At 36.0% G+C, this 14,397-nt stretch overlaps 1 protein-coding gene across 5 annotated transcripts in view; it reads right to left on the reverse strand.

Annotated features, from left to right (window-relative positions):
• Nucleotides 1-14,397, reverse strand: part of SNTG1 (syntrophin gamma 1) — a 359,106-nt gene that overhangs the window by 45,637 nt on the left and 299,072 nt on the right. For all 5 annotated transcript variants that reach the window (XM_055705965.1, XM_055705964.1, XM_055705969.1 and 2 more), the window contains 2 exons: nt 10,700-10,816; nt 6,141-6,212 (listed from right to left, as the gene is read on the reverse strand). In XM_055705965.1, coding sequence (XP_055561940.1) covers nt 6,141-6,212; nt 10,700-10,816 — 189 coding nt within the window. The remainder of the gene's footprint in view (nt 1-6,140; nt 6,213-10,699; nt 10,817-14,397) is intronic.

Genomic DNA, 14,397 nt, shown 5'->3' on the forward strand with positions numbered 1-14,397 from the left:
GTACAGCTGCAATGACGTAAATGATACCAGTGATAAACATCAGTGATTCACCATCCTGACATATTGCCAGCATAGATTGCCTTTACAATTACCCTCACATTTCATTTCAGAGCTGATCTGACACCTGAATATGTTTCCTGTTTTATGCTGAATAAAGTGAGCTTTTTATTGTACATCTCAAGATATTTTTGCGTGACACATTGAAGATAGAAGGCAGGTGTCTGAACTACAGAAAGCATTTTCTAGCAATTAAAAGGAGATGCTTGGATGAAGCTGAAGAACATTAGTAACTCAAGTAAACAAGGCGAACATGCTTGCAGAGAAGTGCAATCTTTTCTATTCCTCATAATTTACCTGAAAAATACAACAAACTTCTTTCTACCCCTCATATGGAAAAATTGATTAAATATTTGAGTTTTTTACCAGTTTATCAAAGATATTTAAATCTTGTAAGTCATATACACCTACACATGCGCACACACTCAAACCACACACATTAAAACTGGATAGCATAAATATATGAGGTACCTAAAAGACACACAGTTCAACCATCTTTCAAGTACTGAACAGGACAAGGCCATCTGCCCCTTTCTGAAGCTAATGATATAAGCACCTGCTTCTCTGGAGTACTGAAGATCTGACCAGTTCTGACACTGAGATTATTTGGCTGTTAATGGGGCTTTACCCCTCAAAATAGAGCACAGGGTGAAACAAGATTCTTCCAGAATAAATCAGAAATATTTATTCATACCAAATTCTACCACCAATTCTGTTGAAAATGACTCATAGATACATTTTAATGTCAGAAGTAGCATCATTAGATTATCTTGTCTAACTGCTTAATATGGAACACAGATTTTCATTCACATGCTAGTGTCACTGTCCCACTGGAATCAGTTTGAATAAAATTGGTAATAAAAACACAGTGATTTGAAAGCTGGTGACTTCTCTTACTTTCCACTCATTAATCATCAGAACGTTTACAGTTAATAACTTCTTCCCAATTTGAACTTCCCTGACTTTGAATTCTACTCTCTCTCTTTTTACCTATTTCTTTTTAGGGTTAAAGAGTTCTTCTGTGCCTTATATTTTAGCTCTATTAAGGTATTTCCACCTCACAATCAACAGATCTATTGAATTTTTAATAAATTACTTCATATACTTACCAATTTATGTATTTTCCCCCTCAGGCTTTAATTTATTTGCATCTCAATAATGTTCCTTTTACATCAAACATAGCTCTGCACTGTTTGCCATTATTTCACAATGAATAATTTAATCCAATATAATTAAAATGTGATTTTTGCACTTAGCCTGCTTTACCTACTTTGCATGTCAAAAATTATTGTTTCCACCCAAAATTCTTGAGAGTGAAGACCTTTATACTTATGAGATATGTATTTTTACATGGTATTTTGAAAAAATTCAGTAGAACTTTTTTTAATAATTTCGTATTGTTTTGGTAGTGTATGAATGTGATTGTAAGCATTTGGGTGTTTTTTTATACTTTACTATCTAAAATTGCAAATATTGAATTAGGAGGATCAGTGCTTCTTTGCTAAATTTATGACAACAAAACAGTTTCTCACAGAGTCAAAAGAGAGTTTTTTTAAAATCTACTTTTATGCTTCAAATTTTAATGGTCTTTCTGGTTATTTAGAAGATACAAATCATATTAAGTGACACTGCCTTGCTTAGGGCAAGTCTCCTCCTCTTCCTTGTAATGTAAGCGGTGGGGGGTGGGGAAGCAAAAGAATACAATAACAACAAAATACGGGTTTACTAGAGGACTATTATAAAAATGAATCTGCTTGTTATAAATCACATAATAATCTCTGACATCTCTGATTAAGGTGCAGAAGATTCTTGCCTTTTAGGTGCTTGAGGCTGAGTGAACTGTAAAAATTGAAAAGGGCATCCCAGCTTCCTGTATTGTTCATGAGAAGAGTCAGAGCCTTTGGAATGGTCTTTAAAGAAAAAAGCACACTCCATACATGGAGGACACTGTGAAGAAAACATTGGCCATAGTAGCAGCTGAGTTCTGAGTTTTATTCAACATGTTTGTACTGTATGCACTTCCTGACAATTAAATCAGTGAAGTTCTCTGCTGGGTGTAGACATTAATATTTATATAGTGTTTTAATGTTTTTACTGTCACCAGAAGTGGTAGTATTCTCTTGTACTGAAACACTGAAATATTAATGTGCATTCAGTAGGATCAGGCAGTTCATATTCTGTGCTGCAGCACTTCTGTCATGAAGAGAAACTTAGAGAAATCTCTCTACACTGAGGAAAATTACAATTCTATTTAAAAAGACAAACTTCAGGTAGTAAGTCACTCTAATCAAAACTGATCTTGTGAAGTTAATCAGAATTTTAGTCAGAATTAAGGAGTGGAAGAAGGAGAAAAAAATGCTTTCAGACAGATTTAGTCCTGTCCCTGTGACACGGGCTACAGTGACTGAAGTTGCCAGCATACAGCAGGAGAAAATACCAGCATGCCTGGGTGAAAGCTGCATCCTAGTTTCTAATGATTAGAAGTCTAAATATGGAAAAAGTTGTTGAAACATCTCATTCCAATCTAAGCAAGCAATGTAATGCAGATACATTTTGATCAGTAAGTGTTGAGACAACATTTAGTAATTCATTTTGACAAAGGAGACATGACCCAAGACACATGTTCTTTCTGGCTCTACGGAGGTGTTGCAGCAGTCCAGACCAACACACTCAGTCCTGCGTGCAGATGATAAATCTGCTTCTCAGGATGCCCGACCACCTGATCAATATGCAAAGTAATATTCTTTGGAAACATTAATTTATAAGCACTACTCCTGGGCAAATTTGTATTGTTAGCACAGATTACTTGGAAGTCCTTCTACTTCAAGTATTAGTCATAGAAGCCATATCTATACTAACAAATTTAGCATGTATGGGGCTGTTTGTTGACACTATAGCCATCTGGCAGGGACCAGACCACATCCATACCATGAAACTCTTTATCCACTAGAACAGGGTGGTCATGTGCAATGGCTCATTAAAAGTGCTCATTTGCCCATGATAACTCCCAAGCTACACCAGGAATTGTTTGGGAGAGTGCTAGATGGTCCATTTGGCCCAAAATCCATGGTAGTGATCATTCTAAAATAAATTAAGAGAACAGAAGATGGGATTCCACCATCTGGGAACAGTCTACGATATTTACTTCTAGCAAATGCGTAGACTGAACAATCCAGTTTAGCTGAGAACATGAAACTAAACCCACTCAAGAGACACTGAATGATGGTATTGTCCTGCAAAGAGGCATTACTATCTTCCTGGATTTATCTTTGCCCAATGACAAGTGATTGTCTCTTCTGAAGTAGAAACACAGTATAATTCGATCTTCTCAATTTTCCTGCAAAGCATGACATGAACTCACTCTCTAGCATGGAAGAACAGTAAGTGCAGGAGAGGGAACACACTGCAGTAGAAAAGAGCAGGTTTCTTTTCTTATTTTTTTCATTAGGTTTCCTGAGCTATCATTCTATCAATCTTTGAGAATATAATCACTTCAAAGCCCGTTAGCCTGCCCTTTTGCCATTCAACTCATTCTCCAAGGAAAACAGATCTGTAATGGAAGTAGCATGTGAGGTACTATAGAAGGGAAGAAGTCTAAAGATGAAAAAAACCACTAAAGTAACATTTTTTCAGTTGGATCTGCTTCAGTAATATCCATGGGGCTTATACAAATGTGTCTAGAAACACACACTGCTAAAATGGAGACATTTATGATGTTGGCATAAAGGCTAATTAAAACCTAGAGTCTCTGCATGGGTTCAGTGCAGTAGTAGTAATGGCAAGCTGGTTTTCTTGGGTTTACTTGCTTTTATATCTAGTGAAACCATGGTTAAGTCCTATTGTACCTGCTGTAGAAAACTACAGTGTGGTGGAGATTAATATTCCAATGTCAGAAGCTGTAATTTCATTGCAATGATTTTTCTACCTCCATTTTTTACCATTTACAGGTTTTAGTCAGCTAAAGGACCCATCTGAAACTTTCCAACACTTTATAAGCTTGACTATGTTTACAGACAATAAAATAATAATTGAATATGAATAATGTGATAGAGGAACATAAGTTATATTCCTGTATCACTTAAACTGGAGTGGCCTCTCTGTTGGGACATCCTCTGTTAATACAGACTGAGAATGGAGGATCTACACCTCTTCCCACACAGTTTGGAGAGCTGGACGAAAAGAAAAAACAGCATCTTTATACTATTTTCTGTGCTTCCACACAACAGTGCCAGGAAGGCACTGGTTCAGGTTTTACTGCTTTGTGGACTGTCTCCTTGGCTGTAATTAATTTCTCCTACATGGCTGAAAGTGGAAAAAAGAAAATAATCCCTGAATTGGTATACAAGAATAGGGGATAAAGGAGAAGGGGAAAAAAGAAAAAAATGGCTAAACATGAGTGAATGAGAAGAGTATCAGCAAAGGAAAATAGTAGAAGAAATTAAAAGAAGTACCTTTAAGTTACAGAAACTGATATGGCATAGATTTTATACACTTCTCTTCAAACATTATTAATAAAATTTTTGCATACATCAAAAGGAATAATAGTCTTGGCTCCAACTGCTTACTTTGAAGAGAAGAACCACCTAGGTTCTTACAGTTTTCCAGGCTCTATGCCTGAAGTAATTAGAGGTTACCAGTAAAAAAAGAAGGGGGAAAAAAAAGAGAAGTGCACATCACAAAAGAGATTTTTTCATTTCTCTGAAAGCCTGAGTGCTCTGTAGAGTGTTGTTCATATTATGCCCTCAGTGCAATGTCTTCACAGGGTGACTGACTTTTCCTGTTAATTCTCCTCCTACAGGCCCACTACTGAAGAGTCAATGTTTGCACACACTGAACTTGTAACACACACACACGCACACACACATGCACACATGCACACATGCACACATGCACACACGTGCGTGCACACGCGCACACACACACACACACACACACACACTTTAACTACTGTTGAAGGACATACCACAGTGATGGGATGTGTTGCATTTGAATGTTTTACTCCTTGATGAAGACTCCAGACCTCACAGCCAGTGCAGCAATAAAAGAGCTCCTTTCACTTTTCTGTTCCAGATTGCTAACAGAGAGGGTTTTTCTCAGACTATAAATTTGATTTCTTATTTTTGAAGCCTCTGATGTAAAAAAGTTTCTGAATTTTATTAAGCTGTTCCATCTCTAATCTGCCTCCCTAAGGGAAGTATAGTGCACATATGTGACATGTAAAAACTAGGAAATGTAGCACATAAGTCAGTATAAGATCTTCCCAATGGGAAACACTTTTTTAAAATATGAAGACCAAATTACATTTTAGATAATTTTGACCCCAAAACCCCAAAACCAACATACACAGGAAAGCAGATGAAAAAAAGAAACAATTTTTTTAATATCTTTTTCATCTCCTCTTCCTCTCCTGATGTTTTAGATTGAGAAATGCTGAGCATACGGAAAACCATTTTTCACTGTTTTTAAAATGGAGAGAAGACCACATATATTAATTCTGAAAGAATTCAGAATTAAAATTTCACTACAATGTACAATAATATACCTATTCAATTTGCTACTCATAGCTTTAACTTTCTAAATATATTTCATTATCTCTTCCCATTTATTACAGTTGAGGAAAATTTTAAAAATTGGAAAAAATAAGACAAAGTTTTCAGAATAGTATTGCATGTTTTAAGGTCTCTGCTCTCAGTCTTAGTGAAATCTTACATTGCAGCGACTGTTAATTGCATCAACATATTTGAAGGCAACCAAATTGATCACTATTTCTTTCACTCCTCAGTTAGGAAAATAAATGTTATACTGGTTAAATGTAACATCAAAGTAAAGCTATAAAACTCACACAACATTATGAAGAAATAAACTACTTTCCGGCTCAAAATTAGTTTACTTCCAATTTTGCCATGCCTTCTACTTCAGCTCTGTATCTACAGATGCCAGGATTTCTGATATTGACTTCAAAGGGAAAAAAATGGATCTCTTTCTGCAAGGTGGTCACATACAGTTTCCAGCTGCAGTGTTATGCTCTGGCTTGTCAACTGGTCTGACAAAGTGGTAATTTATTTTATACTTTCTCATCATACCTTGAGAATTTTGCACATTATCTCATAAACTGAAAATGTTTTCTCAGCTCGTGTCCAATCCCAGGTTGTGACCTTGGAGGGAAAAAAAAAAAAAAAAGAAAAAAAAAGAAAAGAAGCAAACACAAATAAAACAAACAGGAAAAGAAAATAAGTTATTTTTATTTCAAGAATTAAGCTTATTTAAAAAAATAAAAATCTATCCCTAAGCCATTAACATCCAGTATAGTGTATACAGAAAGACCAAGCACTGCCTCAGAGCAATAACTACAAGGGACCGGACTGTTCCACCCAAGCAGTGCTTAAGAGGCATCCTGCCTGTCCCGCGCTTACAACGCAGTGCCTTTGCATGCAGGTTGCTCTGCTGAATGATGAGGCTTCCCCTGGGTCCTAGTGGTGTATTAACATCTTGAGAGGATGCAGCCCTTGGAATCTTCTCACAAAGCCTTGACTAATATAAAGGCATGTTTCTTACCACTTCCCTCCCTGAAACTGCATGCCACAATTTGTTCCCAGTCACCTACATTGTTTGTAAATCCATAAAACTAAAGTCTCCAACCTTGCAATGCCCAGACACTTAACTCCACATGCCTTGAAATCCAGTGGAAAAAACTAACAAGACACAACAGTGACAAATATATGTTTTGGGGTTTTCTTACCAAGATTAATCTACTCTTAAACTCTAACAAGCTAAGATTTGCATAGTCTATTCCTCCTCTTTGCCTTAGGATTTGTCAGTTGTTTTTAACAGTACTAATTTTAAGCAACTATTTTAAACAAGAAATTATATAAATAGAAGAGTCCAAAAGAATCATGCAAGGGTAAGAATTAAGATTTAAATATGAAAGGGATACATGAATATATTCAGTAAGGAAAGAATTAAGGCAATATCACAGTAATCTGTAAAAAAAACTTCCAAGTAAAAAGCACGAAGGAAAGAGAAGAATTATTCAGTCTCAAAAGACAGAATAAACACAAACCAGAATGAAAATTGAGGTTGTATATGAAAAAACCACAAATCTTGATGGTAAGAAGTTTTGAACAGTGGCACTTCTTCAAAGGAAGATAGTTGTATCATTACAATTGTTAGGCAAGATGAAGAGGTTGATAAAGACAAGTTTATTTGATTTTCAAGATTCAAGAATATGAAGTTCTCTGAAAAATGTATCATAAAATGGTATCCACAGCATATGAAGAAAATATTACATGAGACCGATTTATCTTTTATCTAAAGAGAAAACAATAATAGACAGAACATGGGTGAGAAGGATCGGTGGTTTTGCAAGCCTTGGTATAAAAGATTCTTGATCAAAATAATTTTGGTGTTGTATGAGAAAATTCTATCCTGAACTAATTTTTAGTTATAAACACAATTGAAATTCCTTTAAGGAAATCACAATCAGGAACGAAAAGTTCAAAAATGCAGTGTCATATTTCTTTTTCTATTAGAACTTTATTATTTGCATCATTCTCAAACTCAGTTTTCCCTATCTAGTTGAAGTACGGGTATTAAACCAGATTTCTAAGGAAGGGAATGACTAAATACTGAGAGTCAACAAATTGTTTGACATAGAATGAGGAAGTAAAGAAATATTGAAAATACACAATCTTTATGCCTATATTTTAAGAAGCTTTTCAGATATGTAATGAATAACAAGCAAAATGCTTTTATCAGGGAATGAAAGAAAGGGAGGGGGGAAAGGTACTCTTTCTACTGTGGACTAAAAATTAACTTTCTCACCATGAACAGAGAAATGGGTGGAGAAGTCTTGCTGCAGCTCCACTGAGCCCAAAACACCAGCCACACAAGCTGAAGTCATATTGCTCCATAAGGAAAAGGAGTTTCTATTGCTGCTGAAGCACAAAGCCATTCAGAGCTATGTTTAAAAAGCTTACTGTAGGCTCCGTACTTTGGGGAAAAGTACCATAGCCCTTCCCTTCTCCCCTAGTCTTCTGCTTTTGTTTTTATGTACAAAGAAACTTCTTTTCAGGCCAAAACAAAACTTTTCCTATAAAAAGATATATGCAAAGCAAAAGCAACTGTAGAATTAAGATACCCATAGAAATTGCTTGCCTTGTTTAAAATTTTAATTGCAAAGCCTGACTAGCAAGAGAAAAGTTGTTTAGCAGCTCTTTCTCAATTTCTCAAAGTGCATTCTCTGTGAGATTTCAAACTATAAAACGTAAGAAAGTGAAACCCACCAGACTTGACAGACTTAATAATTTTAACAGAGAAGATGTACCAGGAAATAACAAAAAAAAGAAAAAAGTACTTCTGTTTAAAGCTTTCAAAGTACAAATAAGATAAGATAGAATTGCTCATTTATCTGAGCATGGAAAGTAGAAGTACTATTGATCAAACAGATAAAAAAAAGATGCAGGGGGAGGATGCTGATATACACTGTTTAAACACATGCTTCCCTAACGTGTTAGACTTTGGCAGAGACCATGGAAATACTTTCATTTGATTTTCAGGTTAAAAAACTGGCAGCACATCTCTGTTCAAAAAGCAGCTTAATCCAAGGAGTTTACACTGCAAATATGATTAAAACTGTTTTTCTTCTTATAACTGCACTCTACCTATCTCATAAATAGAGGCTCTGAAACTAGAGCTTTGACAATTTGTTCTTAACGTTTCATAATCCCTGAAAGAGATGAACACATATACCTGCAGAATAGCAAATATAACGGTACCTGTAGAAGTTTGCATATAGAAAATAGGATTTCAGAAGTCCTTTTAAAGGATCTTGGTAAGTTTTTGATAAGATAATTTCACTGGTCATGTTAGTGTGCAATTATTACATACTTGAAAAGTTTTTGAAGTAGCTTTATAGGAACTGTACCTCTGTTTGTCCTTTAAAATGCATGTTTATCATTCTGCTTCCATCCTACTCCATGGGGATAAAACATTTTTCTCTATGTTTCAAGTGTCTTTCCATCTTAGAATAAGAACAAGAATCTGGCAAAACAAAGTGTTGTACTTGCAGCACAGCTGAAACAAGACCCATAAAGACTTCAAGGATTGGTGGCTCATCCCATACAGTAGCAGCATGCCAAAATTTTCCTGACTTACATCACTGTGGTTCACAACTGCATTGTGGACATGTTCCTCCCACAGCATTAATCATCACCCATTACTCACTTACCTACCCACAGCATATTACTCCTGGAAATTTATGATTGAACCCTCAGTAAATGGGGCTTGTAATTCCTTCCATAGTGCTTAGAACAGAATAATCTTCCTCTTTTGTATTGAACGGGAGCCCTCAGTGTTGTTTCTGCTTCTATCTATTGTCTAGAATGGAAGTGACTGTATTTGACAGGCAGCAAATGCTTGGGTAGGTCTGCCAAAGCCACAATTGCTGCCTTTGAATTAAGGTGCTTGGCAGCATAATCTGACACTTTAATCTGATCCTGAAAAATATCCACCAACAAAAGCCAAACTCCCATTACTAGCCATGGGAGAGCCAAACCCCCATGCTAGTGAACTAGTGTACCAACACTGAACACATGAAGTTTTCAGTTCATACTTCCATTCCTCATGTCTTTCACATGTAAACACTTTGCTAAACAAATGTGAATAGTGACTGATGAATGATGTAAGGACTTGCAAGCTGGCTTTGAACTACCCCAGGAACAGGCTGTCCAGAGAGGTGGTAGATGTCCCATCCCTGGAAACATTCAAGGCCAGGTCAGATGAGGCTTTAAGCAGCCTGATCTATTTGAAGATGTTCCTGCTCACTGCAGGGGGTTGGACTTGATAACCTCTAAAGGGTCCCTTCCAACCCAAACTGTTCTATGATTCTGTGATTCAGGAAGGAAGGAGCTACAGCCTGGACCTGGCAACACAGGGTATAGCAGCAGTCCGAAAGGTCACCCAATAAACAGAACAAATTAATTCACACAACTCTCCCTGCTGCCAGTATGGGACTGCTACTGGTTCCTTGGCTACTGGCTTAAAAGTTAGCTAGAGGATATCTCTGTTTACTTCAGTTTAGAAGTAACATAAAACTGTGAAAGTAAATTGCTGAGTATGTGACAACAGCTAAGATTCTGTCTGGTGTTACCCATCAGATTCCAATTAATATATTTAACCTAACCAATTTTATTTGCTTCCCTACTTTCCTTTTGGTGCTCCCAAGCAGCATAAAAGTTACATTCAGGACGAAATCTAAACACAGAGATACTGCCATTTCCACACCATGCAAAAAGCTTAGATATTTCCCAAAATCTAATCAGTTTGACTAGAGTGATAATTCAGTTTGCATCTAACCATCTTGCTTCAGGCTTGTTCTGCCTGCCAAAGGAAATGGAAAGCCCCCTTTTAGCACAAGTAGATTACCTTGCATTTTTTTAAGCGGGGGGGAAAAGAAATTCTTGTTAGATGCCCAGTCATGTGATAAACAGCTATTTTCTTTCACTTCTATACCACATACCCTGCTCTAAGTGGCAATCCTGTTAACTCATTGAAAGATATGTCATTGTGAAAGCCTTGTACAGATTACATGAAATTGTTTTATTTGATAACATTTATTCCCACTAAGCATAAGCAATATACTTACTGGAGGTGCTATAAACTTATACAGGGAAGATCCCCTCAGTGCTAGAAACTTTGGTGTGTACATTCGATCCTGAAGGGAGTCTTGTTCCCGTTCTTCCGTCCAGCCCATGTAGACTATCTGACAGAAAAATCAATAGCGTTGACAAATTCCTCAGACACTTTCTTCAAATGAATTGCAAATATTTCATGCAAGTAAGCTGTCTGTCAAATTTTACATAGCTACAAACCTTGAAGCACTGACACAATACAGGTATTGGCAGTTCACTTACAATCATGTACGTGAATAAAGGATGTCTGTTATGACATGCCAAAACCATCAGAACAAATATTTATTGTACTAGCAAAACCAAAAAAGTTAAACCACATACTCAACGGATGTTTAAGGTCTATTATCTCATTAAGAGCTCCCTGAAGTAATTCTACATATCTGCTGACAGATCATGTCGAAGAAATTTAATGCAAGTGAAGTATAAGGAACCACTACATAGGAATACAAAATCAAGTAATTGTTGTTACAGTGCAATGTAGTCTCCACATATAAGTTCACAATTATGCATTAAGCAGTATGATCTTACACATTTTATTTCCAAATAATTTCAACCTTTGTTTTTTCCCCTCTGAAAATCCCTGTATAGGAGTTTTGGACCTTTTTGCTCAGGAATAGCAAAATAACAGTTTTCAGACACTATTTTGAACAGACTTCATCTACAGCTAAGAAGTAACCAGAATGCTGTCGACTCTTACCACTACTTGCAGATCTTCTGGCATAGATGTATGAACTAGAACTTATTCAAACTCATTTTAGGATCTAATTCCCTACCTGTCCATCTATTAAGTTTGAGTAATTTAATATCAAATCTTTAAAGACTAACAGTATGAGTCACCACTATGCCAGCTTCTGGAGAACATCTGAACAGGGAGTAGACACATCATGCAACTTTTGATTTATAACCATGCCATTAGTAATACAATACAATTTTCAGTGTGCTCTGGTACACTACTTCTATGGAAAATAGATCAACCCATATTTCATGAAGTGCTGCTAATGGAATAGATCTATTTTTAAATCTCTTAGTGAAACTGATTGCTACATTAACTAGGCATTCTCTGTCTTAAATGTCAATAATGTACATGTAAGAAAAACAGTTTAGGAAAAATAACTACAATCATATTAATAGTCAGTGAATTAGTAAGTTTACCAATGGTATAAATGTACCTAAAATTAATGTTTATACTGCATGCTTTCTCCTTTGAGACTTTGCATGTTACATACTTTTAAAAAAACAATTTACACAAGTTTATTTCATTACTGTCAGGAAGAGGATTTTCATCAACAGTTCTTGGAATATACATTAAAATAAATGGAGGGGGCCTGTTGGGTTTTTTCTTTTTTTCACCCCCCCCCCTTTTTTTTTTCTTTTTCCCTGTTGGATAGTGTAACACAGTGAAAATTAATGGCTTTTTCAAATCCCCATGTATGAAATCTACAGTACTACTCTCTATCACAGTTTATTAGATATTTTATGGTCTATAAACGCTGCCAAGGAGAAGGTCCAATCCTCTACCGCTTACAGTGAAACCTTAACATTTCATTCTTTTGCCAATAGCAAACACAGTAATATAGTCTCACGGCTAATGAATAACACGTGTTTTAAGTGCTTGCTGCTTTGGCAATTAAACAAGTTTATAAAACTCAGAAGCTGTACCACAATACTCAGGAATCAAGCAGAGTGTTCAATGCCATATTGTCATACAATAATTAAAAAACTGAAATCTCATTCATTCCTGAATGAAGAAATAGCCAGAAAATAAAACAATCATCAGGGATAGTAAGGGAAGTTTCAAATTATTTAAATTTAATATGTATTCAGATTTCCCTCATTTCTGCTGTTTCATATGTTATTTAATGCAGGATAAGTATGGATCCCCATCCCTCCAACTTGGTAGGAACAAGTAGAGCTCAGTGACTGTAGAGGAATTATAGAGGAATGAAGCTGGGTTAAATAACATTGATAATATACAGCTCTGGGCTGGCTTCAGGGGCGGTGGGCTGGCTGATGTGGATAATGTGCAGCTGTGGCTGGTTCCTGCTAAGTAGTTAAATAGCTCTAAGGGGTATGAAGAACTAAGGAAGAGAGGCCTAGAAGAAGCAGAGGGAAGAGAGAGAGAGAGAGAGAGAGAGAGAGAGAGAGAGAGAGAGAGAGAGAGAGAGAGAGAGAGAGAGAGAGAGAGAGAGAGAGAGAGAGAGAGAGAGAGAAAGAGAAAGTGAGAGTGTATTGGATACACAGCAGAGGCCAGAAGCAGGGTGGACCGGCCTGAAGAGGCTGAAGAAACAGCACTAACAGTAGATGAAATGTTGAAACCTTGTGGGGTTTGGGGACTGTGCTGGGGCAAGGTGTGGGAGCTACTTATTGAAGTTATTCTGGTATGTGAGGGTAAAAGCCTTGTTGCAGCCTACTAATTTGCTAGTGTTGCTCCAAGTGACCAAGAGGCTACACAGAAGAGTAAAATTAGTGGGGGGGAAAAAAAGTATACTACTAAGTGAAGAAGTTTTGTATGTTTTCTCTAGAGATCATTCATTTTCTTGGTTATAATTTTTAGGAATTGAGACATTGATGCTTTTAAATTAACTATGCTGAATTGATTTGTTTCATTAAAATGGGACACATAGTAAGATATCATGTTGCCTATGATAATGTGTCACTCCAGCACTGTATGTAATCTGTCTTCAGTTACTGTTTTCTTTTTTTTTTATGTCTCTCATTTCTGCTTCTACTCTTCATTGGAATAACAGGATGCAGTCACTTATGCTGTGCAGATGTATTGATACTTCACATTTGATTGCCTTAATACTAACATAGCTATGAAATTTAAGGCAATTTTTTTTTAGATAATTCTCCCTTGCCTCTGTAGATCATGAGGAAAAATTTGATTTTTAAACCTGCTGTACTAAGGCATTATTAACAAAAAGGCATTTCACCTTCAGACTAAATGACTATTAAACATACAGAACAACTGTTAAGCAAAGGTTGTATAATTATAATTAGGAACACTTAAGTTATTTGAGTGCATGTGCATATGTGTGTGGATTAAAACAGCATGGGCTAGATTCTGGGAAACGACAAAACTGAACAAATATTTTATAACTATTTTACTGGTATGTTCTTAAAGTGGTCTGTTTATTTAAACACACTGAACAAGTAAAGTTAGATAAAACACTGCAAATTTTACATAGTGAAGCTGAGAAATCTTTTTAATTATGAGATAAAATAGGGGTCATGTTCTTGAGACATTTATGTTACTGGTAAATATTTTGACCTAAAAAACTTTAATTGCGAACAACTTCAAGAAATTATTTATTTGGAAAGGGATCTTAACTTTCCAAATTAATAGTTCACATGTATATATGTATTGAAACAGTGGATGAATATGAAATTTGACTTGTGAGTTTTGGAACATATCTTAATGCTGTACATGTGGACTTGGCCCAAAATATGGAATTTCAAGAGATTTTATCTGTAAAGAAATGTTTACAACCACAGACACATGATGAATGGAAATAAAAATGAATGAAAAATAGACTTTGCATAGCATGTGCCTTTACAGGGACTCAAAAAAGTTTCTAAGGTTTAAAAACTAACATGTTTTTTAAAATTTTAAACTGCTGACCAGTATCAACAAAAGTGGTGGTGGTAGGAA

Source organism: Falco cherrug, chromosome 3 (assembly GCF_023634085.1).
Source record: "Falco cherrug isolate bFalChe1 chromosome 3, bFalChe1.pri, whole genome shotgun sequence".
NCBI classification, from domain to species: domain Eukaryota; kingdom Metazoa; phylum Chordata; class Aves; order Falconiformes; family Falconidae; genus Falco; species Falco cherrug.